Here is a 27570-nt window from a genome sequence, read left to right as displayed (position 1 = left end):
TCATAGCTGACTCTGACACATTGCCCCTGATTCATCAAGCAGAATCGGATTATCGGTCGCGCATTCGTATTAGCGATCCGGAATCGTACGCGGTCGCGCTATTCAGCAACGGAAAAAGCTGAAAACACTTCTTTGCAAAATAAAGGAATTTTTTTAAATTCATGTCAAATTTTTATATTGCTGATAATGCGAGGTGGGAGCACATAAATATAGAGACCCTGTCGCAGCCAAGGGAGTAGGTTAAAAATGTAAGTTAGAAGCAATTTAGAATGCTAAAATATTGAAATATCACCAGATTGGTGCACCCTGGTAATACATTGTGACAACTAGAAGCAAAAAAATATATATTTTTCATAAAAGGCCCAATTTGGGTTTTTGCTGCTCTTAGTTTGAATTGTTCTTCTTCGTAGGCAGTTAAAAAGTAAGTATCTGTATATTGTTGGCTATCTAGCACTTGTGTGATGCTGGCACTAGTTTTGAGATATTTATGCCCATGCAATGTGAAATCCTCAGTCATTTTAATATATTATAAAACAAATAAATATGATTGGTCAGTTCTTGTGTGTATTGATCTATTCTGCTCAACATATTTCTATACATCAAATCTTAGGAGTTAGTTATGTACTGGGGATTCTTACATACATGTGTGTATAGCTCCTGCAATAAACACATAACATTTACTAAAATACTTGCAAAAATATCTGTCAATAATTCACTTAATTTTCCAGTCATGGGAAAAACAACTGCACAAATAAGTATTCAGACTAGCAGTATTGTGCTTATCACATCACATGAGCTAATTGTGAATACTGAAAAAAAAGTGATGACTAAGAATCTTTTTAAAAGAAAAAAACACAACTCTTTTAATAAATCAACAAAATATTCCTCTAAAAATTGGAAATTGAGAAAATGCATAACCATTCTGCACCTAAATAAAATCCACTATAGGAGTTTTGGTTAAAGTTAGAGAGTGTTCTTCAGCTGAATAAAATAGACAAAACTTTTTTTTCTAAAAAACGGTTGATTTCAATTAGCTTTAGTTTGAGCTTAGTCTCTCTTCTTGAAAGTTTTACTCTTTTCGTTTTGTAAATTCAGTTTTAAATCCTGCATAGCCAGAGAGCAGCTCAGGGTATGCCACTTCTTCAAACAGGCATGAGCCATTGGCAAGAGTGTACTGCTTGTATTTATCAACCAACCAAAAGGTATGTCAGAGCAAAAAACAGGGAAAAAAAACACATGCAGAGCATCTCTATAATACATGCACTCCCTCTCCATGTAATTCCCTCAAGTACAGTCCAATACCTGTTGATGTGCCAGTACTTAGCTCTTAACACCTGTTTTGGAGTGACAACACAGCATTTTTGTAGACTGTTGTTAGCCCTTCTTAGCTGCTAACGTACCCAGCTATCACCATCTTTACAACATAGACACCAATTGATCTGTACTCCAATATAAAATTAGTCCAACTAACAGGACTAATTAAATTCATGATTACCCAATACATTTTTGCACCAACAGAACATATATACAGATACATTTTTCAGTGATAATTTTAACAGACCAAAAGGTGCCAAATAGGAGAATTAACTGTTTACACTTACATATACTTTAAGGAATTCTTAGAATTCAGAGTTGGGTTTCTTAATGTGGATTACCAACCACAAAAATCCTTTCCTGTAAATGACTTGGGGACAAATAGTTCATATAATCTGACTAATAAAGACATAATATAGCAAATGGAATAACATTTTTTTTTTATCACCAGGACCTCTTTTTTAACTATGGTAATATTTATAGTAATATATATACTGAAATACAAACTGACCCGAATATAAACCAAGGTACTTTTTATCTGAAAACACAGGAAAATCCTTTGACTCCTAGGGCATAAAATATGGCAGTCACTGCTAACATTCAAAACAGAAATTAATAGAAATGCCAATTAAATTAACATAATTAAATGTATCCATGGCATATTATTTTTAAAACATTTATTTAAAAGGGGGAAAAATAAAACAACGGAGTCTATTTTGTAAATATTTTTTTCCCCTTTTTATACTTTTTGTAGTATTTTGTACTTTTGAGTAAGTTGATTGGGTCACTTGCTCTTAAATGATCTTTTGTGCATTATTGTTGACCACTAATAGATAGCGTTTTGTCATCAAGTAAAGTGTTTAACAAACTCATGTCTCTGACGGCTGGAGTCTGTTAAACAGTTTAGATGAGGACACAGCTCCATCTGATGGTGGAACCCTAATGACATCTTGACATCTATAAATATTTAATAATAATAATTTAAAAATAATATAATAAAATTGTGACCATTGCACAGTCAATTGTATTTGCTAGTCATTAAAAAAGATTCACGTTACATCAGCTACTCTTTTTTTTATTTAAAGATATGTGAGATGTACAGCAATATCTGTTACCCGTAAATAACAAAAACAGAAAATTTACAACAAGTGGAGTGTTTTTATGTCTTATAAATAAAATATAATAAAACCCATAATATTAACAATTATAATACTGTAATATAAAAAAGAATTTGTATGGAGAGGAATAGCTTGCAGCAAATAGCCCTTAACTACTCTACACCATTACTCTTTGCGTGTTATCAAATAATGTATGTTCAATAGGGTTTCAAAAAGTCCTGATGACACATTACAGTATTTATATATGCAAATGACACTTTATTGGGACTGTCAATCAGTAGACAGCCTGCCCAGGCTATGTAATATTAATTGCTTCCTCTGACAAATGTGCAAATGTTAATGAAAGCAACAGGCAGAAATTGAGGCAGGAGCTGGCCTCTTTTTGCAGGGCCACACTCTTTTCAGAAAGAAACCTTCGGTAGCTTGTTGTGTCGCAGACATGTTTGTCTTGTGCTGTTACTATTTCAGGTGTACAAAGTGTTCTGAAATACTAAGGCCTTTGATAATAGGCCAGCGGCAGCTTGTTCTCATTCCAGTCTTCAGCTCATCCTGAAATTCATCTCTGCAGTTTTGTAAGAACAGGGGGAGTAAGAGGGGAATTGTAGATTGTAGAAAGAGAGAGACAAAAAAGGGAAGGGAAATTAGAATTCATGCAAACAGAACACATGCAGAAAACCCACCACCAAAGTATAGATGCCAAAAAACATAAAAAGCGTTTTCTTTCTAGACAGTAAAAAAGAAAAAAATCACAAAAGAAAAACTAGAGCACTACAGTGGAACAAACAGGCAAGCAGAAAGTAAGGTATATTGTCCATAATAATTAGAAAACATTTTAAAGAAATGATCTGACTGGTTGCAATTGATAGCACAATAAATGAAAAGATGAAGACATAATTTATAATATATCTGTGTCATACAAGACTACCATATGCTGTCCACTTTTACAGTTTGCAAAAATAATTTATTAAATATAGGCCAAAGTCTCTTACTTTGACATCTTGGGACCTGGTTACTCCATGTTCCATCTTTTCTGCACTCAATCTGGAAACTGTCCATCTCGACGTTGTCCTAGTTAAGAATAACATTTACTGTTCTGAATATAAAAATGTTTTTACAATTAAGATACAACAATGCCAAGCAATTAGTCCTGAGTAATACTGATACATACTTCCTAAAGATAAATGCATTTCTTGTGTGAGGGTTAATCTAAAATAATTGTTCATCTCATCCCATTAGTGGGAGGAGAGATAGGCAAATCTAACATACCTACCATACCCAAAATTCAGTTTCAGAAGAACTTTTTAAATCCTAATCCTTCTCACTGCAGCATTGAAAAAGTCAATGGATTAGTTTAAAATTCAACATAATTAATAATGGCTGGTAATTCTCTTTATATACTACATCCAACATATTTTAAACATGCTAGTTATTGGACCTATGGTTACCCACAGTCCTCCCAAACCTACAGGAAGTATAGAATAGAGATTGCATGCAACCCCTGTTTTTCCCCACATTCAGAAAAAAGCGATTAAAAATCTCTCTAACAGAAACACAGAATCAATAGAAACACATTTGTTTACTAGTTCTGGAAAAGGTTAGAATCTCTGTCACTTTTTTTCTTGTTGTCTGGAATCTGTACATTCCTTGCATTTACTGTCCCAGCATGGATGTTGTTGGAGTGAGAGGAATGTGCCACCCATCTTTTTGCCTGATGTTCAGGGTCTCAACATTACACTTAATCCCTGAAATTTGTACTTTACAAATAATCCCTTCATTTTGTATGATACACCTGACCTTCTTACTCTGTATAAACACCATAAACCCTGTATGTTAAACCTGCCCCTGGCACTCTGTATGCTACATCTAACCCCTGCACTCTGTAAGTAACAACTGACCCCTGCACTCTGTATGCTAGGAAGTACAAAGTACTGACTTTGGCACCATGTATGTTGGGCTTTACCAAATCTCTACCCCTCAGCCTTATACCCTGTACAAAGCACAATACTAACATCTGTACTCTGTCTATTCAGTACATTAAATACTCCTTACCCATGCACTCATTATGTACAAACACCTGACCTCTGCACCTTGTAGGTTACATCTGAAACCTACATCCTCTTTCTTACATTTAACGTCTGTACCATATACATTACACCTGACCTTTACACTCTATACATTACACCTGACCCATCTACTCTGTATGTTACATCTGCCTTCCCTACATTAAACATGACCCCTATGTTACACCTGACCCGTGTATTCAGTATGTTACATCTTATACCTGTAATCTTTACATTACACCTGACAACTGCACTCTGTACATTAATGCTGACCGCTATACCTTGTATAATAAACCTGACTCCTCCACCCCGTCTGTCACATATGTGTACACTTCACCGGCTTCCTGGACATTACACCTAACCCCTGATACCCTGTACATTAAACTTGATTCCCACACATTGTATGCTAAACTAGGTATGTTACACCTAACCCCCTGCACTCTGTACATTACCTCTGACTCTCAAACTATGTTTTTAATGTACATTTGACCCCTGCATTATTTTCTTCAGGATGTGGGTTACATACTACTGACATCAGCATTACTGTACCCTGTACCATGGCCACTTCTGGGCCATGCACTCTTGTACATTACATACTCCAGACCCCTGCAGTGTACACAATATATTATTGAACATGTTACTTAGTATGTATATCCACCTGACCTCTGCACTCTGTACGTTAAACATTTCACTGTCCTGTAGGGATTGGAGGGGGGGGGGGGGGGGGGTCACTGGCTTAAATGAGTCACGTGACCTTAATGAATTAGTGATTGTGGTTACTAGGAGGGGTGATAAGTGTAAATCTCTCCTGCAGTGCCATATAAATTGGCCCCCATTCAAAACAAAAAGAAGACATTTTGGTTATAATTAGGCTTTACCTTTCTGACTTAACCTTTCTTTTAATTCTTACATAAAAGCTTTGATAAATATCACTTACCCTTACAACCCGATAACCAGGGTTACATGTAATCACAGCTTGGTCTTTAAATGTGTACTTTGTTTGAGAAGGTTCAATTTTCCCATTTATGGGTTCCTGAAGATCGGGGCATGATACTCCTAAAATGACAAGTTTCCATGATTCAGTGATTTTAAAACTTTTTGCTGTCATCAAAAACAAAGTTAACATAATTACATGTTGTGATGACATATTGACATATTTGAATCTTGACATACATTTTCCTTGTAATTTCCTGTGAATTGAACTGAAAGCACAAACAATCTTTTCTTTCTTCCTCTATTGTAATAACTACAAATCACTGCACACAGTCATATAGCTACATCAGTCAAGTTGAAAAAAGACACAAAAGTCTATCAAATTCAGCCACAGGGAAAATAAGCATACTGGAAAAACTGCATATTTGAGATAGAAACCTATACACACAGTTGATCCAGAGGAAAGCAAAAAATCCTTATAGAGCATGGTTCAATTTAATCCAATGGGGAACATTCCTTTCTGATGCTCTAAAGCAATTGGATATTCCCTGGATCAACCTCCTGGTCTCTGATGTCATTTTGTGAAAAATTAATACCCAGTTATATTTTGTGTATCTAGAAAGGCATCTAGCTTTTTCTATTCCAAAGAGAGTGTATGAATGTAATGAAAATAATGGGAGGTAGATGTGATCGAACAGTGGTCGCCAACCTTTTGGTAGTCACAGATCACTAATATCACGCACCACGCATGTGCGGGGAGCCGTGTGTCACTCAAAAGGGGAAGAAACTTCCCCCAGAGTGATGTCATGATGCCAGAACCCACCCACTCTTCCATTGCAGGTCTGAGCCCACCACCTCGAGCCTGCGATCCTTACGGGGGACGCACCGGCCAGAGCTGCGGACCACCAAAATTTTCTCGCGGACCACCGCTTGGCAACCACTGTGTTAAAATTCAAATCAGGAAAGAAGTCAGTGACAACCATTACTCCCTCAATAGATACTGTAGGGGGATAATCCACTGGCTGAAAGAGCCTGCCTGAAGCCTGAAAAAGAAAACTAATATAGCCACCACATTTAATGACTGGTAAATTACAATAGTTTACATTTTTGTTTCTGGGTTTAGATGTGCTTGAAGGCATCCTACCTGTGACTGTATAGGACAGCTTCCATCCTCCATTCTCTCCAGAACCATCACTGTGAAACAAGATCTGAACACTGATGCTTTGGGTTTCTATTCTTCCTGGTGATTTATCTCCACATATTGGGCCAAATTCTTTTTTTCCAGCTTTGATCTAGCCAGACACAAGTCAGACAATGTTAACATACAAATTCCCTTATTCAGTCTAACAGTGTTGATTTAGGCATTTTTCCAGTGCATTGTTAAGCACAGCATATATAGCAATAGATCTTTACAAAAAGCTCATCTAAATGTTCATTCAAAACAAAACGATGACTTTATAGAATACTCCAAATGACAGTAACATGAGTTGATTTAAATTACTTCATACATTTCATACAGTTTCAGAACAAATGATTAAAATTTAATATTGCATAAAGTTTTACTCTTTTGGTACAAAAACAGATCAATCTATTTGTCTGATGTGCTATTAGAGATGAACAACATGTACATATTTCATTTTTGATGGGAGGGTGTAGTGTTGATTTACTTTGTTTGTACTTTTTTGTATATTTGATGTTTATTTGGGTGCTGTTACTTTTTATTTTGTATTTTATATTTCTGTAGAAAAAAACACTTGGCTTACGCGCCACAAACTGTATCTGATCTGTATCAACTATTACCTTGGTAATTAGTTTGCTACAAAAATATTTTTGTGAAATATAGAGACGAGAACTAAAGTTGTACCTTTAGGTAATCATAAGGACAAGTCACTTCTGGGTGGTCTTCAATATCAAAGCTATCGTCAAACTGAAGATTGACCACAAATCCTTCCTCCAGCTCAATTCTATACAGGCAGTCGGAGCTCTTGGGATATGGATTAGGGAAATCAGCACTTGAAATGATTCCACTTCTTTGTGTGTACAGGTTATCACTGCATTCCACTGTAAATAAATATCACAGCAATGTTAAGTAAATGCTCATCATCGTTGTTTGCTAATTTGCCAGTCTAGATATTATTGGACCTGATGCATGTTGTATAGATTGGATTTGATAAGTATTTACCTTAACATATTAGATATTATTAAGTATTTACCCATAACATAAATCAATCTCCTTCCACTGCATGCAGTGCTGAATATGTATATAAAGATGTTCAAACACGTGTTCCCATTTCTAACTGACTGCATTGCAAAGCCATATGATGGTGCCATACACCCATCATAGCTATAATATTGTCTATAATTATTTATTTGGATAGTCCAGCTTTAAGACCTTGCTGTTATACATAAAGGTTTAGGATACAGTGGGCAGAATACAACTTTTGCATTTGCTGTCTGAGAGTATTAGACTGATGTTCTGAGAGTATTAGATGTCATTAGACATTCGTTTTGGATAGAATTATCCTTTATAGTAAAACCCATGGTAGATAAAAAGAGCAGTCAATAAATACACTTCATTAAATATAGTTTTTGCATGCAGTGTAAGTATTTACATTTGACCTTAGCAGCCTCTTTAAATCTACTGTACAGCAGAGCTCAGAATGGGTATGGAAGAAGCCAGACAGCTGTGTTTCAGTACTTATATGCAAACAAGGATCAAGCTAAGAGAAAGATGAACTCTATAGCTCTCCATATACTGTTCAGGCTGAGGAGAGGGAGAGAACCTCCAAATGTTTCTGTGCAGCAGAAAAGAAAGGAATGCTTGTATTTAATTTGTGTACTTGGGTGTTGCCAGGAGTTTACACTTAATAGTCGGATGATAATAATGCATCTTTGAACAGAGATAAACAAGGTGTCAGGGTATTCTCTCTTTTGGTTTGCTAGTTCGTAATTCTATATAACAGACAGCATGACACTTAAAAGAAGAAAAGTATTATTGATCACCTGTGTTCTTTGATTTGTTTCCTTTAGATATAAAGGGCCTGATTTATTCTCCAAGGCTGGGGAGGATACACTTTCAGTGAAACCTAGGTGATTCATCAAATCTGGAATAGATTTCTTGAGTCATTTACTACTTGTTAGGAAATGTTTTCAATCCTGAACCAAATCCATTCCAAGTTTGCAGGATCACCCAGCTTTACTGATGCTCTCCAGCCTTGGAGAGCTTTATTAAATCAGGCCCAATGTATCAAAGACTGATAATAATTCTGTTTAAAGTGATTTTCATGGATTTAAAACCTGTAGTTTCAAACTGAATGAGGAGGTAGCTAATGCAGAGACAGTTTTCACCCAAGGCTGCTGATAATAGTAGTGATGCAATACAATCTCATTAAAATGCATGATTTTTTATAAATTATACATTAAAATATGATAACCATAGAATGTACTTTTTGGAATATCATAGTGTATTAAAACCTTTATTTGCATAAACATTGACTGAATCAGAAAATTAATCGTTTCTGATCATTTACAAATAAATAATTCACATTCTGAAAAGGCATACACATTACTAATGGTATTGTCACACCTTTGCATGTCCTGTTATCCGAGTGCAGGAGATAACCAAATCTGCAGGAGCAGTAGAATCCACCAATGTAATTGTGACAATGATGGTCACATACCATGTCCTCATCATTTCCCTCTGCACATTCATCTACATCTGCATTAGATATAAAATGTGTTTAAATACTGCATGGCACTTGAACAAACATAACATACTTTCACAGTTCAGGTGTAATATAAGGTCTGAAGCTCTGTCTTATGAATTTAAATATTTGCTTTACACTTGCTTCAAAAACAAATAATAATATAATCACAGATATTTCTGAACAAAACAGTATGCAGTTTTGCTAATTACTGCTAGATTTTGCAAACAAAAAACCTAGAACAATAAATGTAGAAATATGTAAGTTTAGTACATATAACAGCTTCAGATTTCAGAGTTTTTTAACAAGAGGATGTGCACAGGGCTGTTGTTATAAATGATTTCCATCAATTAAGCCTAGAGTCAGCTGTTTATTTGCTAGATGCATTAGATGAATATTTATTAGACATTTAATGTGACTGCTGTGCTCGTTCAATAATTGGCCACTAGGTGGCAGAATTTGTCTTAGTTGTAATATGCATTGAAATAAGTTATGCACAGGGATTCAAATGGCTGTGAGCAAAAATATAGCTAAATAGATACAGGGATAATTTATAAATAGATGCCTTTTTGGTTACAAATGGGAACAGTGAGTCCTTGTGATCACTCCTATGGTATATTCAATAAAATGAAACATGTATGCATCATACAGATAGATTCAGTGTGAGCAGGTCTATTTATTTTATGAAGATTCACACAGGAGTATTAATGTACCGCATGGTTTTTACACCAGCCAGACGTGTAGGCTACATAACTGGAGTAAGGCTCCTGCAGGCAGAAAGTGGTAGCTGAATAAATCCACCAATATCTTTACATAATTTACCATTTTTGTGTTAACTAGTACGTTAGGAGCAAAAGGCAAGCCATATATTGCTTATGATAACTAGCTTCATGTCTATCTATAAAAGAAACTTTACCAACTGCACTGTAGTGAGCATCAAATCCAGTGTAACGTTCTTCATTGGAGAAATCAGACCTAAAAGTAAGGCTGAGAAAATTTCCAGGAGATGTGATTACTTGCTTTCCAGGAGCTTGCTCTGTGTCTGTGCTTTCCCTTCCACAGAAAGTTGCCAACACTTGTTCGTCAGTCTCCACCTATAGTTAAAACAATTGGCAGGACACAGATTATGTAATCTACTTCGGAGTCAGGTACAGTATCATTACCACTACAATTCTGTAATGAAACTATAGTGTAGAAATACTTTACGGTAAATGTCCAGCCTTTTTTTTTATAAAGTTTCAAAACATAGTTGACTTAATATGTCTTTTACCCATATTATTCACATATATCCACACTAATTTTAGAACACATTGAATTATAAGGCTATGTTCAGACTAGTGCTGAGGTTACAGTATGTGAACACCTTCTTACACCATTGAACCATTACCTCATAGTAGTCTCTACATGTAGTGTCTAGCTCATTAGAAAATGAATTGAGCAGCGGCAGTGACCAGTTCAGTACTGCTGTCAAATCTCCAAATACTGGTTCTTTTACAACCAGCCCCTGCTATCAAATCTGCAAACGTTGGTTCTTTTAGAGCAACGGTTGCCAACCAAGATCCGCTATGAAATTTTAATGGTCCACATCTCTGGCCGGTGCACCCCTGAGCGGGGCAACAAGGACCTTGGGAAGATGCACCGCCAAGAGCTGCGGACCATGTCCCCCGTACGGATTGCAGGCTCAGGGAAGTGGGCTCAGACCTACGATGGGAGAATGGGCGGGTTCTGGCATCATGACATCACTAAAGGGAAAGTTTCTTCTCTTTTGAGTGACAACCGGCTTCCCGCGCATGCGTGGTCTGGAGCTGGTAAATTTAGTGGTCCACTGGTCCAAAAAGATTAGTGACCACTGTTTTAGAAGCAGCGCTCACTATCAAATCTGCAAACATTGTTTTTTTTAGAACCAGCGCTGTAGTGTTGGTAGCCAAGTGGTTGGCAAAACACCAGCCATTGGGAGCCACATGGGAACTCTTGTTATCACCATGAACTTGCTCTTAGTGTTTCGGCCTTTTAGGGTATTGTGCTCAGAATATCATCATGAGAGTTAACGAGAGCCAGTGAAAACAAGGCAAGTTTGAACCAAATAAAAGCTCTAGAAACAATGTTTGCAAACTGGTCAAAGCAAAGACTCCAAGTCAATGACAATATCATCAAATGAACAGCAATGCTTCATTTCTGGGAAAAGAGTAAACTTTACCTGCATCTAAACACAAGTCAAAATGACAAATTTAACACAACATAATAAATAAAACACATTTTAGAAACATGTTGTTAAATAAAACAAAAATGTAATCAGGAAATGTTAAAAAAATCAATACTTTGCCAACTGCTAATCTAGCGGACAGTGTAACAGGAAATCATTTTTTGTAGAGGAAACAATTCATGCTACTTAATATTAAAAATGTATAACCAATGTTCTATGGTGAAAAAATAAAGCAGAAAATATGTTGGATATTTCCTCAAGATTCAATCTACAATCCTAGACTAACTCAAGAAATACATTATATAAACGCTATTGATATTGTTTCTTTTTGTCTTTTCTATATATTCCAAATTGAACATATGAAAATGTTTTGATTTAAATGTTTGATAAATGCAAATAAATACAGTATCAGTACTGTGAAATCCTTTGTAAAAGCCAGAAATTTTGCATCCCACGTACCTTAAACAATGCTTTCAGGAAGTATGTTAGGAATACAGAACACCTCCATGTTATGGAGTAGAACAGAGGTGTTTTGCAAAACTAACACACTTTCTGCATTTGGGTGACACTGTTCTATTGATACATTACAGCAAGTAAGTGTGGTCACCTAAAATCTGTTACTGGCAGGATCACTACAATGTGAAAATAAACCTAGAAGAAACAAACACATTAAAGACTTGCCAGCCACAATGTGTTACATTTTGTTCTTTATTGTAGCCACACTTTAAGGTTTGAACACTCCTTTTTACAATCCCGATACTTTTGAATATTATTGTAAATGTGGGGGTCCATCTCTAACATGTATTAGATGCAAGATAGCCTAAGAATCATTGTGAACTTTAGGCTTTCACTGTAACTGGTAGGTCAAGCCAAAATGTTTCAATAGTTTAATATTTATTTGGGATTTTATTAAAAAAACAGGTCAGTTCATTTATTTATTTTTTTTTTAATTGAGAGGGAGTCCCCTTTTAGACACATTTCACTGAAACAGATGTCTCCACTGGAAAATGTACCCTCACATTTTATTCTGGCGAGAGTTGCAGCATTGCTGGACTTTTTCTGTCCTGGTAACAATGGCTACCATGACACACAGAGACTCAAACAACAATACTGTTTTTTAATGTAAGGTTTAGGAACTTTTGTATTGTGCATCACACTGGTTACATAATTACATAGTAGGTCTGGTTGTAAAAAGACATGTGTCCATCAAGTTCAACCACTAGGGAAATAAACATATCTCAGATATAAAACCCTATGGACATAGTTGGTCCAGAGGAAGGCAAAGAAACCCTGGTACAACTTGCTTCAACAGGGAAAACAAATTCTACCTGATTCCATGAGGCAATCGGATGTCTCCTGGATCAACCGTCTCTGTTATCATTCTCTGTTTTCATTCTCTCTTTAAATCCTTAATACCCAGTTATATTCTGAGCTTCTAGAAAATCATCCAGCTTTTTCCTTAACCAATCTATAGTAGTTGCTGAAACTACTTCCTGAGGGAGCCAATTCCACATTTTCACAGACCTTACAGTGAAGAATCCCTTCCTTATCCGGAGCTTAAACTTCTTTTCCTCCAGACGCAAATAGTGCCCTCTTGTTCTTTGTAATGATCTCAAAGTAAATAATGGGGAAGTGAGTTCTCTATATGGACCATTTATATATTTATACAGGGTGATCATATCCCCCCTTATACATCTCTTCTCAAGGGAAAATAGATTCAGTTCAGCTAATTTCTCCTCATAGCTGAGCTCCTCCATTTCTTTTATTAGTTTAGTTGCCCTTCTCTGCACTCTTTCCAGTTCAACAATGTCCTTTTTGTGAACTGGTGCCCAAAACTGGACTGCATATTCCAGATGTGGTCTGACCAATGCTTTGTTCAGGAGTAGGATTATGTCTCCATGTCTGCAATCTATTCCTCTTTTATTACAAGAAAGTACTTTACTAGCTTTAGATATTGCAGCTTGGCATTGCATGCTGATATTAGGTTTATGATCTACAAGAACCCCCAGATCCTTTTCCATTTCTGACTCCCCCAACTGTATTCCCCCTAGACAGTATGACGCATGCATGTTGTTAGCCTCCAAGTGGTTGTATAAGAACTTTTTGGTTTCCTTCTGTGGTCTCCATATACTGCCATAGATGGCCATCCAGCATGTTATAGATGTATAAAGTTTGGAATATTTGGAGATACAGCTAAAAGAATGGTGCAGCATTATCACAGAAATGACATAGACCATTCCGTAAGGTTGTGCTACAAGAACACTAGTGCTGCAGAAAGTGTAAACTTAAGGGTTCCTGTTATGCATGCTGGTTGAAAAACAACTCACGCTCTTGTCCCTTTTCCTGTGAGTTCATCCAAGCTCATCAATGAACAGAAATGAGTGTACGTAAATAGAGTATAATAGGTTAATTTATTTAGAAATCAGCAGGAGTTCTGCATTACAAAATATTAGCTTTTCATCACCCATCCATCTCGATCAGCTGTAATTGTATTTACCATAAACAGTTAAAGGTTCTAAAAGTATGCACGTTCACAATGTTCTATTCTTGGCAGGAAGGCAACCTCTAGGTCATTGTCATTTGCTGTAAACAGTCTGAGATAAAGCTTTAACTGTTGATCAAATCCCAGCAATGATCAGTAATGTCAGCTGAAAACAGTGACTAATATATTCATACCCTTCCTTTAAATGATGTTCTTCTCTATTAGTAAATGGGCAGTTCATTATTTCATTCCTAATGTTGAATACTTCTGTATTCTATAATGATGAAAAGGTGAATGCAAAAAGCAAAAAGTAAATACATAAAATAATTTATACCTGTAATATAGAGACAGCCTACTCCAAGCTTATGTTATGAAGCACCAAATGGGGTCCTACTTCCCCAACTGCCTCTCATTTTAGACCAACAGATTTTAACCAACAGAAATTGTCAGGAGGTGAGAAACCATTGGTATACTCCTAACTTTTACAGGAATCTTTGAGCCCTGAAAATATAATATGATAAAACTGCAAAAAAGGGCTCAATAATACCAAGACAAGTAGGAAACTTGAGATTGTTCATTCTGTAGGATACCCATGGATACTTATCCAGAATGATGTTCTTTACATCCACCTTGCAGACACAATTTCTTCACATTATGACAGGATTTAGTAATGAAAAAATGGGTGGATAACACATAATACGATGAGCTAGGAGTAAAGCATTCAGATGAGTGACTACACAACTAGGGGTAATCCAGTTATAGCTTAGTGAGGGGAAGTTGCTTGTGTCTGATACGACATAAAACTATTCCTGAAAATTGCAGCCCAAATAGAAGAAAGTGGTTAAATGTAAAATAGAAATAAGTGCGCAGGTATTGAAAGATGATCATAAAATGCAGTTGACCTATTTGTACTTCCTATTTGTACTTCACAACTGCAAATCATGCTTGCCCATGACACAGGCACTTGTTGACATTGGTAAACCATCACTCTATTTTTTCCTTGATATAATCCACATGCGAAACTCCCAGCGCTGCTCTCCTTCTTTCCTTCATAGGCCTAAACATACACATTCTATACGAAAGTTGAGAGATCTTAAATAGGGAAGATCATTTTCCAAATGTAGCTTAAAGTGATCCACTGAGCTATACTTTCGCATTAGGGTCAAGATTGCAGAGTCTGAAAATTGGAATCTTTGCTTTGGCACATAATCAGTGTCTAATGCAGGGGTGTCCAAACATTTTGCAAAGAGGGACAGATTTCCCCTCACAGCACACGCCCACCAGGGTGAAATGAGGGATTCCCTGAGCACAGAGTCCGGAGTCAGTGCAGGCTCCGTGCGAGCACTTTCTTGAAATCAGAGTGAGCGTGGTCCGTGTGGGTCCCGCACAGCACAAGCCCACTATAATGACGAAAGGGATGTGCACACATGGGGGGAATACCGTCCTGCAGATTATGCCCACCGAGTAGCAGGCCGATAATTGCAAGGTGGTTGATCAACTCTAATGAAATATAAAATAGTATTATAAAATATGCGAGTATTCTATACTGTGGTCAACAGTGCTGGCCGGCCGCATATTATTGATTTAATGACAGAGGCCACGGGCCAGTGGAAATCTGAACACGGCCGCAGTTTGCCCCCAGGCCGGACTTTGGACATCCCTGGTCCAATGTGTTAGAAAATCTAACAGGTGGTTATTCAATGAAAATGAAATTTTGAAAGTGAATGATACACATTAGGGTTTATTTACTAAAGAGTTTGGGCTGTTCACTTAAAAAAGGTGAATTAGGTGAGGCTATACTGATTTCATCCATCCAATGATGTGCAAGCAAAAATCCTGTTTTTTTTTTTAGCATTTTCTTTCACACGATTGGGTATTTTATGCAAAGTGAATTTTCACTATATTCACTTAGCTTAAAAAAGATTGTTTTGTGATAACTCACTTTGTGTTGACTTCTTGAATAAATAAGCCCATTGCATACATAGGATTAAGTGGTCCTCGAAAAAAACAGAGATGTATCTAAGAGTAGGAGAATGTCTCTTTGTATATCACTTCAGCTGTACACTTTTAAGAAATTATAATACTTGTGTTGTGACACCTGAAAACGTTAAAATAAAACCTGCTAATTAGTTCTGCTCAACCTTACTATTGCTCCCCAGTCTACCAAAATCTTCTTGATGTAGCAAATTACGTCTCACTACCTTTGTTGAAATGTTGAAATCTATCTGAACATTTGTTCAATTGTTGTTTTAAATGACTGAAATACCTAATACCTAATACCTAAAATATGAGTTAATGGTAAAAATATATTACTGCTCATGAAAAGCTTCTACAGCGGTCCAAATGCAAATATAATAATTTGAGCATTGTTTTCGCTACTAAAACTATTCTCTTACTTCACTCTTTCATAATATGGATCAGATATAAAACACAAATTAATAAAAGTGGCTTGGATGTAACCAGGTTTCAAAAGTTCCATGCCTAAGTTACATTTTCAGCTACTGAAGGTAGCATCCATCAATGTAACAAAGAAAGATTTACAGACCTCTCAGTAAGGGGCAAAGAGGTGAGGAATACAAAGGGGATGGGCTGACAGTGAGTCAGGAAACTTGTTCACATATATTGTACAGCCCCACTTGATCTACTAAAGCCACATTCAAGTTTTGAGGGCACGGGTTATGCAAGCTGTGAGAGTAAAAGGAACAAAATTGAATGAACAATAGGGGTCTGCATTCACATTGACAACATTTCAGAGTATTGTGACAAATCAGCAGGGAACAATTCACAAAGTCCTTACTCCATCTAGCCAGGGAACAATGTATGATATGCTGACAATAGATACAAATATAAGCAAATCATTGATAACAATACCAGAATCACAAACATTTTTACAAACTTTGTACAATTATATTAAGTCCAATAAAAAGTAAAAAGGAAATCACAGCATCCTTTAGGGGATTAAATAATACTAAAATGTAAGTGCCAGCCACCACAGAAAATGTTTATATCTATTTGCCACCCTCCCCCATCTTGTTTCTTCTTCCATATGCTGTTTAATCCTTAGGTTGCTGGAATGGAAAATCTCCCACAAGAAGAATGACGCAGCTGTCAATCATATGAATATGTTTACATCATTATCTAGGTCCAAGAAAAACATTTAATTAGCAGCAACCTCTCTGGGCACATCCATCAGCCAGTGTGATGAGATAGGACAGGAAACACCAAATATTAACTGAAGCAGAGACCACTGTGTTTATTCTAGGGCAGAGGACACTTCTCTGTTTTACATACACTGGAATGAAGCCTATTATATTTGATAAGATTCCTAACCAAGTTACCGTAACATGCAAGGTTGAAACAGAAATTCCTGGCTTTGCTCTCGGCTGTATGTACCTGAAGCAATATGCGGTTATGGATTTTGGGATCAAGCAATTAACAATGACACCAATCAGACACTTGTTGGCCTAAGGCATATGTCAGTATAAAAAAAATCATGCAGATATCACAATGTTTTATCCCATTAAACATGCTGCAAGTACAAAAAAACATATGTTAATATACTAGAAATATAGTCTGCTGCTTTATGTCTCTTTGACATGACATCATGGTCTATTCTAAACTCAAGTTTAAACTCAATATAATTGCCAACAGATACAACAAAACACCTTGCAAGGTATAATTACCAGACCAAAAGGGAGCAAATAAAATAATTTTATTGTTAGGAATCATGCAATTTAAAGGGTTTTTCAACTGGGTTCCTCCAGTATTTGCTAGGGGCCCCTAGCAATACCTCTCAAACCAGTTACCCCTGTCTCCAACAATCTTTTTGGGTGATGTTCTTCCCACTGGTGAAAAATATAGGAGGCATTCTTCCTACTGATCCCCACACTAATGTACTGTGAGCTGTGGATAGGGAGGGTTATGTAAGACCTGCTAGGTATTTCAGAGGTTCCCCCATGTAAAAACGATGATGATTTAAGGTATTCATACACAAAGACAATTGATCCCTACATTACTTTAGTTATTTTTGGGTACATAACATATACCAGTGGTGCCTTTTTTTGCTATCCAGGATGCTGCTGCTTCACCACTGTGTTGGCTGCTCTTATAGTGAAAAACACAATAATGGTTGGAAAATATTGTGAAAGTGTAAAGTGTACTTGTAAACCAATATGTACATTATTATTATAACAGATATACACAATGCATAGATCCAAATAGGCCCATAGGATTTGCATGTATTGTACTTTATTTTAACCAAACTTAATATAGCTGGAATATACTTTTGGAGAAACCAGAAGCTACATGTAGGGATCTCTTCCACACTATTAACCTTGAAAGAAACATGTTACAATTATTACTTTTTGCTTTACCTTAGCATAGTCATACTCGCAGAGGTAGGATGGTTCCAGGTCGAAGTGAATAAAGTATAACCTTATTCTGAATCCTTCTGGTACGGTAATATTCCAGGTCACCTCTGAATCACTTGGATACAAATCTGGAAACTTTGGTGTTCGGATCTCGCCGTACATTTCTCTAAGTATTAAGACATCCCCTTCACAGAGGAACCATAATAAAGGAAACAAGATTTGGAAGAGCCTTAAAAAAAAAAAAAAAACAGCATGCATCTTATATATATGTTATATATGTTCACATAAAACATCTAAACATTTTATTTTGATCCTCTTACATACAATGTTTTATGATATATTCTTTGTAAAGGGAATCCCCTTACACTTATATCTTCCTGTGTGTTTATGGTCCGGAATACAGAGAAAAACATTTTTTTATTCTAAATTAAGCCTTTTGTGAATTGTCAGTTTATGGAAGCAAACAAACTTTGTTAAGGACATAGAATGGAACAGTCTCTGACTCTTGTTGAACAACAAAGGGACATCACTGTCCCTGTTCATATACAATTTGTTCTCCAGGGATATCGTTCAAAATGTAATTCTGAAATCCACATACACAGTATAACAAATATTCAAATGGTTTGCTTCCAGACCATTCCTTAAGGATCTTATCATGTAATCTGGAACCAAGCATAATCTGGTGTAATGAAAAATAAATACATAGTGCAGTATATTATATTGGTGTAGTATATTTTATTATATTCATAAAGTAAAAAAAAGAGCATATCATACATACATAGTTTCAGTGACATTCTTTTTCAGTCTGATGAATTTTGTCACCAATGACTTATTAAATAAGAGGGTTCTCTGTGTATATCCTCCTAATTTTAGTTTAAACAAGGAATAAAAATTGGAAGATGTACACAGTAAAACTTCACTCTAGAAAAAGTTGCAACAAAATGCATCAAACTGAGAGGGAGCTCCACTAATAGTTTTATTTTGTTTTAATTTTACTGTTTGAATATAATAAAATGTACTATATTATAAAATGATTTCTCCTGTTGCCAAATTACACAAGGTTCCCTTGATTTAAATTTCACAACGTGTGACTGTATCGGACTATAAAATCTGATGCTTGGGATGCTGGCCTTTTGGAACTTTTACAGACTCATACTGCCTGTCTGTAATGGGGAGGCAATAATACAAAGTGAGAATCTGTACAATGTGTACATAGCATGGCTATGGTGGGGAGACTGTAATATTGCTCACAAAAGTGAAGTCCATTTTGAAGTAATTGTGTTTAAACACATTTATGGATTTTTTGTTATATGCATAGATACACTGCTTTTCTAGATTTATGCATGATGTAGGCTATACATGAATATATTATAGATATTAGGGTAGTTTGTGGATTTGAAAAAAATGGTCTAAAGCTATAGATTATTCTTAAAAGAAATGAAACATATTATTATAGGGGATAAATTATTTTTAAACATAAATTTAGGCTGGGAGAAACATATATCCCAAGCAGGTCAGGCGGGACTCTGCTTGTTCTCTGTAGCTCATTCAAAGTTGTCCCACGAATGTTCTATTTTTTGAGGTTGACAGTTACAGTACTTAAAAAAGCAGCCATCTGATATTTAGAGCTAGGAGGGTTGCAAAAGCCATGCAGCCGCTAAATGCACTTGAATAACGAAAGTATTTTTTATCTAAATACCCTTGTGGGTACATACCCATGATTGTGTGTTTTCTTTCTGATATGGATCAGTGAAAAAGCATGTGGCATGCTGCAAACACATATAAATAGCCATGTTAGGCATGCTACCATGGAAATATTCTAACATACACACAATAACATGGATCTTTGTAAATGAGAATATTATACATTTGCAGTGTACTATTATATGCCTGCTCAACTTGTGTTTCATCCATTTTTGCAAGCATATTGTACTAAATCCTGCCACATTATTTTAAGAATATACTGTGCATCTCCAGTATTGCACCAGATGTCCTTCCTTTGCTCTTTTACTTTTTTTTCTGTAGAAATACACATACAGGGTCACATATAAAACAATCAGGAAACATATCTGCATTTGCTTGTCATATTTCCTGAAGCCTCAGGCTAGGTTTGGGTAGGTCTGGCAAAAGTTAGAAAGCACTTCATATGAAGTATTTATAAAGCGAATCTCAGATTTTTGTTTTTTTACTTTAAATTCATATATTTGTTGGAAGGATGATATTTTGGGTGAAATGTATATTTCAATATGATGAATGAAATTTCCTAAATTTAAATACAGAGCTAGGCATTGGTGGGTATGTGGCAGTGTGCAGAAGGTTATATTTCACATCAGAAAAATATATTCAGAAACTAATAGCAGACATGTTTTGGAAAACTGATACGCTCAGAGACATACATTTACTAGACTGTACAAGTACAATGTTGGTGCAGGTTTTTCCTTTTGCAAATGTGTTTTCAATAATCTACTGAAATATAATTCGGAAGGATCCACGTGATGGGAATAAAATAGGAAATAAAAAAGTTATGTTCTACTGTTTTTCAGACTGTTCGATTCATACTGCAGTAAAATCATTGTTTGGTGTGTAAGTGATATATATATCCGTACATATTGAAATGTAGTTAAATTGCTGATCTCTGTTGCACTGCGATTGTGCTGTCTGAAAGTTATGTAAAGTGTCTCACTAATACTTCCATGGCTAGCACACAAAACATCAAACATTGTCTCTGGACTAAGCTGTCCTAGAGGTTGATGTTTTGTTAAATCATTCTGACACGAATGAACAAGTCTGGGAATTGAAAAGAGATGGTATAAATCTGGAAGGTTTTGTCTTTAGGAGACAAAGGGGAAATTAACCCTTTACTACAGTAGAGTCCATAAAGTCTAAGTAGATCAGAAACTTACATTTCAAAGTCCCACCTGTGATTTCCTTTCTGCTTTCATATAGAGTGGTTTCCTGACATCTATTTAATAAAACCCCATACAAAGTCAAGGTAGTTACAGATGTATAATTTGTGGTATTTAAATTGTTTGTGTGTAGTGCAGTGGCTGTGGGAAAATGTGTGAACAGTGCCAGGATGCTTCATCACCATGAAGTTTTAGAGAATGCACTATGTATTCAAATGACTCAGATTAAATCAGATGGTTCAATAGGGATGATTTACTTTATTATAAATAATATAAACTTTTAATGTAATGGAAACAATATGATGTTCTGTTCTGAAGCAAGCATAATTTGGAAGATCCCATTGATGACCTCTGATTTTGAATACTAATTCACTAATTCACTAAACTAGAAACAAAACACATGCAGGCTAGAAAGTCACAGTGAAGTCAGAACACCTGATTGGTACACTTCTGGACATGGTAAAGCCATTGGATCAATATGACAGACACTGGTCTGTAACTGCATTTTCACAGCAAGAGGTAAGCAATGGTAAGGTTCATATTATCTCACTTCAGGTAATCTGATAATTTCATATCAAAATATCAGGATGTATCGTTGAGTATTGGTACATTACATGTATTTGTGCCCAAATATTCTACATTCCAAAATACTGTGCCAAAAACAACATGCAACATTGATAAATGTATTCATGTAATGTATGCTTAACAATGTCATATATTGTATTTAAATGCAGGGTGGAAAAAAAACAACCACAGGTGCTAGTAAGAACTTGTGCCAGCAAATAATTTCCTTCTCCCGTTTGCTGACTCTGTAATACATTGAATAAAAAAGTCAGTAAAGTCATGTCATTAATATTAATGAATTCTCCAATGAATATTTAGTAATGTAGAAGTTAGAATGCAGAGTTGACTCTTGTCTAATTCCAATTTAGGATCTTTACAGTTAAGCAATAGATATTTATAAAAGATATTACTGATTTATCAAGTTCCAAGGAAATAAATGTGGGACTGAATCTTTAGAGTGTTTGTTGGTCTGTGTTTCTAAGAGGATGATTTGATAACTGCAGCATTTTGCATTTCAAAGATTTTTTTTTCAAGACACTTTCAGGACTCAAGACACTTGAAGAATGATTTTCGTTTTGTGCACTAATGTCAATCTTCTCCCTTATAATTCTCATGCAAATGAGCTTATTCATTGAAGTCTTAGGAATAAGTGATTTACATTTTTATGTAATAGAATAGACCTTGAAAATTAGAAGTTAGCAAAAAACTAAATTATACATTTTAGAAAACTGACAGTGGTTATGTTGGAGTTTAATAAACATCACTATTTTACTATTTTGTTTCAAAAGTTTGAATTTTTGTTCTATTACATATTAAAAAAATGTGAACATTTTTCATTTGTTTTGAGCTTTGCTTGGCAGATTAAATGTAAGTTTTGTGCTGTAAAATGTCATACTTAACTATCTTTTGTTATTCAAATGTAAAGCATTCAACTACAAAAAAATAACACAATGGAGGAGCTAATATGGTAACACATTAATCTCAGGACATAAGATAAACATCCATTACATAGGAAAGTTTTCTAACGCCAAGGACATGTGTGTTAATGATATTGTGTCAATTATTTTTTTTTTGCAGTGGTTAATATCATATAGACAGAAGGTGTTCAGAAGCACCCAGTTCACTGGGCTTGTATAGGTTCTGAGCTGCGACCCAAGTCCAAATAGTATATTTCTTCTGGTAGGGTAGTAAAGGCAGGGGCATACAATATGAGGCAGGGTGATGGCATCATCATCTGTTCTTACTATAGTCTCATTGTTGTATTGAGTGGAATATGGGGAGTGAATATTCCAGCTAAGGGAGGCCATGGGTATGTACCTCTCCTCTGAGACTAAGAAATTAGTAAACTTGGGGGGTAGAGGTACAAAAATAATCTATATAAACAAATATGAACATTGTTAGAGATTGTGTACAAGGTGAGTAAGAATTAGGAAGTGCAGTGAATTATTAAAGGTCCACTTTAAATAATGCATACCCTGGTTTCCAGAACAATGCATAGCAAATCTTTTCACACTATATCTGAAATGAGGTAAAATGGTGAAAAGGGAGCTTATAATGATATCATCCAAGCAGATTCCAAAAAATTTCAGCTTTGTGACACTTAAAAAATAACAATAATGGTAGCTACAGAAGATTGTAACTATAGACGTATGTATTAAAAGAGTTTACATCAACCTTGCCCTTCAGTGAATATATATATATATATATATATATATATATATATATATTAGTTTATGAAAGATCATATGTTATACAAATGGTTTAATTTATTATTGGAGCAGTGGAGCAGATGTTGTTCACCAATAAAACTAAGTAAGGTGAAAATCAAAATGGGAAATATTTTGCTAGAACATAATGGGTTGAGTTGTAAAAAGTTTAATTTCATTTACTAAACTCTAAGAGCTTCTTCATTTACAAGAAAAAAATCCATATGCATTCCCTATTACTTGGTAACACTGGCAGTCACATATATATGTTATTGATGTTTTTATAGACAAGATTATGAAAAATTGTTTTAGCTAGCTTTGCTTCCTAAACTACATACAAATTCCTGAATCCACAGATTTATGTGTGACTTTATGAAGAGGTGTTGGTGGCCACCTATGAAAACGCACCTAATAAAATCATCACGTCAGGTAGGATTAGGGGAAATGTTCGATTGGTTTATGGGGTCTACAGCAGCTGCTAATGATCAGCAAATACTTGTCACCCATAAACCCTGTGGTTTATGTTTACTTATATATGTCAAGCAAATATATCAGCTAATAAATTCTGTGCATGAATTTTGGTGAATAAATGCTTTAAAATATAGTAACCTTTGCAAAAGCAACCATGAATAACCACTAAGCAACAAAGTTCTGTAAACCAACTGTAAAATGTTGCTTAATTCATACATTTGTCCCATGGCAGATTGATAGTTTGTAACTACTTTTGTCAAATATTGCCTATATGTGAATCTTATGTATCCTTATGTTTCTCTGCTTTATTTCTTACTACTCCATGTTAGCTAAGGGATTACAGAATCTGTTCCTATCCATCCTTCCTCCTATTACCCATAAACATCATTAGGAACATTTAAAAAAATATTATTTTCATGCTGTCTGCAAATATACTTATTCATCCTTTTAGATTTTACATTTTATTGAAATGGTACGCTGACAGCTCAATGGTGGCCATGGGGAGATAAAAGAAACAGAGTTGTTTTTTTCCCTTATTATTGTGTCCTAATTAGTGCTTAATACAGGGTATAAATTGGATCTATTGTCAATATTAAAAATATATGAGAAAAATCTGACAATAGATTTAGCAGCACATTTGTTTGTCCTCCCACAACATAGTTTTATTACTTGGTGATCCTGCAGGTGGGTACTTTAATTTCCAGCTTCCCTTAACAGACCTAACGGTCCAGCAAAGGATACCGCTGCTTGTGCTGGGACAAACCATATAACTGACAAGGATGCTAAAATGATAATTTCCTATAAATATAAACTGGTTTTATAATATATTAAAAAGTGTTACAGCAAATGGATTATTGATTTGTTTTTCTTCTTCTATGTAAAGTTTATTTAAAAGTACTCAAACACCTCAGACTACCCTGGTGTATGATTTCATTGCAGAACAAAGAGCATTGTCCATCTTTTAAGGAAAGACAAAAAGAAGAGATGTACCGGCAGGATCAACAAGTAATAAAACTTTCAGGGTATTTAAAAATATAAAAACTACTTTTTACCATGCAATCTGTTTAGTCAATTTTTAGGATTTAGAAAGCATTAGAAAAAAAAACATGCATGATTTAATATATACTCTATCATGCAAATACAAAACATTTTTGTAAAAACAAACAAACAAACAAAACTTTATATAAACAAAGAAATGGATATCACATGGAAAAAGTTCTATTACAGAGAAATGGTCTTCTTTTAAAGGCGCTTATTTCCACTGGCAGTACAACAGAACAGTTACTGAGAGAATAATAAAGGATATTGCAGGATATTATCAGAAAGTGTTTTTTTCCATTTAAAAGGTTATTTTTAACATTTTCTTTTATTCAAGCTAAAAAAAATCAGCAATCCCAACCATTTTCATCAATAAATTATTTGCCTCCTTTGGTCTATAAAGATAACAAAAATGTTTCTAATGAAATTCTGAGCCTAAATCTGATGAAGATAGATTTTTGCATTAGTTGATAGATGTGACCACATACGCTTCCTCCCCCTTCATCCCTTATCCACTTTTATAATCTTTGGATTAAGTCTACCAGGCTAGCCACATATGTAGGGCAGTGTCCACTAGACTTGTGAAGATTGTTCAATTGTAAACATAAACTTTGCCCCACCTAAAAAAAATCATTCAACAAATGGAAAATGACCCAAAATGTGTATCAGGTCTGCATATAGTCTTTTCTGGACAATGATAAACTACCTTCAGTGTTAGCCATTTGTCAGAGCACCCAGTGAAACTAGACCTGCTCAAGGTGTATTCAGATTTTAGGAGGGTGGCCTTGTCCTCTCTTCACAACCTTCAGTAAGGCTTCCCATCATAATAAAGGACCAACGGGGAGACTTTGATGGTGGAAAGGAGCGAGGCCAAGCGAAACTTTAAAAAGAAAGTTTACAATATGGATATAAATTCAGCTGCATATATCTCTGAATCCACTGATAATTTTAATATATGTTTTTTGCTGAGATTATTGTATATGTTTGTAAATATGCTTCACTATGCTTCACAATTGCAGATATTTTTTTATTAGCATGTCTTTATCTAGTAAAGTGCTTATAAACAATTTGTTATATAAAAAAAGCTGGTAAGGGTAAACAATAGAAATAGAAGAAAGAGAAGCATATTACAATTAGAAACGCTGCAACTTGATTTGTCTGATTTGGTAATGCCTCCATATTTATGATGGTGTTCATACACTAATATAAGAGACAAGTACATGAGTACATAATTCAAATGCACAGTTCCAAACCATAATATCATAAAATCTGGACATTGTGCCACTGTGCAGTACCATTGGTTAATCACTATGTAAATGAAGGGGTGGTTGAAACAATTGTAGCAGTATTCTTTCCTAATAAAAGCATTTTATAAAATGTTTTTTGTATGAAAACTTAAAACAAAATTTTCTTTTTGTTTCATAATCCATAACTTGTTTGTTACTTTGTTATCAATTTCTGAGTGATGATGTTAGGCCTATATGGCAGTACTGAATTGACTATAAATCCTAAAACAGGATTCCTAAAATGCTTACCATTGCCAATATACTTATCATTAAGAATTTGCACAGAGCAGTTGATCATGCCAATTAGTATTCATGTTCCACTTTATTAATTAACACTTTATTTCATAATAAGTTATGCAAAAATGTAAAATAGTGATTGAACATGTTTAGGTTTATTAAGTGAGACAAAGACAAATGATTAAACTAGTATAGAACAGTCTGAATTATAATTCAGAGATCTAATTTAAGTAAAGAAAATCAGATTGGTTGCTGTTCTTGGCACTTAAACTTTTGATCTGTTTTATTTAATGAGACCACTTATGTCTAATCACTGGCCTAAAGTAGTCTTGAGTCATATTATCATTATACAATATTATATGCTGGAAAGTCAGTGTCATCATTAACTGTACCTTTCAATTAATTCATACTTAGAATGCATTAACTCATGATATCAAAGTCAAATAGAAATATTGCTCTGCCCTCCTTGCTGCACTTTTGCACTTGTGTCAGTTGGCCATGACACATAAAATCAATACTAGAGCAATGTGAGCAAAGTATTATTTAGGTCCTAGTTAATAATGAAACAGTATCCCAATACCAGCTGTGTTAGCTTCCACTAACAGCCAGGCAACATTTTAAATTAGCTACAAGTTTTGAATTCATAAATTTTCAGTAGCAGCAACTTGGCACACTGAACTTTTATTACTAACCTCATGTTAGCAGTCTGTGCTGTTCTCTCTCCTGTTTCTCCTTTGTGTATGTGTGTATCAGCCTGGTCCCAAAAGCTGATCAGCCTGGCTCTATCTTTGTTCTGAGGTTGCTGTGTTATGTGCCTGAGAGTAAGGGCTGCTACTCAGTACTCTGGTCACGCCTCCCAGTCTGTAACTGTTCCCCACCAAAAGAAAAAACTTGACAGACTTTAAAAGAAGTGCTTAACTTGGAAAGAAGAAGAAGGCTGTAATAAATGGCTTTGTATTTGTTCAAAATAGCTTGCTAAACACTGGACTTTAAAGAGAACCTGACACCCACAAATCAATGCTCAATGACTTTACCTTAAAAAAAAAGGACTGCAAAATCATTACATATATGATATCATGACCCATGGGTACATGTAATAAAATGTACAAATTCTCACATGATATTTAAAGGTAAATAAATATATTTAAATGAAATCTACATTTTGTAATTTATCCTAA

General features: G+C 35.2%; 1 protein-coding gene across 1 annotated transcript; it reads right to left on the bottom strand.

Annotated features, from left to right (window-relative positions):
- Positions 1-177: 177 nt before the first annotated feature.
- MASP1 (MBL associated serine protease 1) lies at positions 178-27229 on the bottom strand. The gene is made up of 9 exons (XM_072408263.1): positions 27085-27229; positions 18188-18413; positions 10046-10223; positions 9012-9143; positions 7290-7486; positions 6570-6717; positions 5430-5548; positions 3422-3500; positions 178-2994 (listed from the first exon to the last, which is right to left on the bottom strand). Exons 1-9 carry the CDS (start codon positions 27087-27089, stop codon positions 2972-2974), a joined length of 1107 nt encoding a protein of 368 aa, XP_072264364.1. The 5' UTR covers positions 27090-27229; the 3' UTR covers positions 178-2971.
- Between the last annotated feature and the right edge of the window lie 341 nt (positions 27230-27570).

The sequence above is a fragment of the Pyxicephalus adspersus genome, chromosome 4 (assembly GCF_032062135.1).
Source record: "Pyxicephalus adspersus chromosome 4, UCB_Pads_2.0, whole genome shotgun sequence".
NCBI classification, from domain to species: Eukaryota; Metazoa; Chordata; class Amphibia; order Anura; family Pyxicephalidae; genus Pyxicephalus; species Pyxicephalus adspersus.
The sequence above is the reverse complement of the archived record's forward strand: the minus strand, read 5'-3'. Positions and strand labels throughout refer to the sequence as shown.

Bases quoted from the DNA above. Each gene is read 5' to 3' on its own strand.
- MASP1 (XM_072408263.1), bottom strand. The intron at 10,224-18,187 runs GTAAAGCAAAAA...TTTTAACTATAG, and splicing joins GCGAGTATGACTATGCTAAG to GTGGAGACTGACGAACAAGT. The intron at 5,549-6,569 runs GTAGGATGCCTT...TTGTCATTTTAG, and splicing joins GCTGTCCTATACAGTCACAG to GAGTATCATGCCCCGATCTT.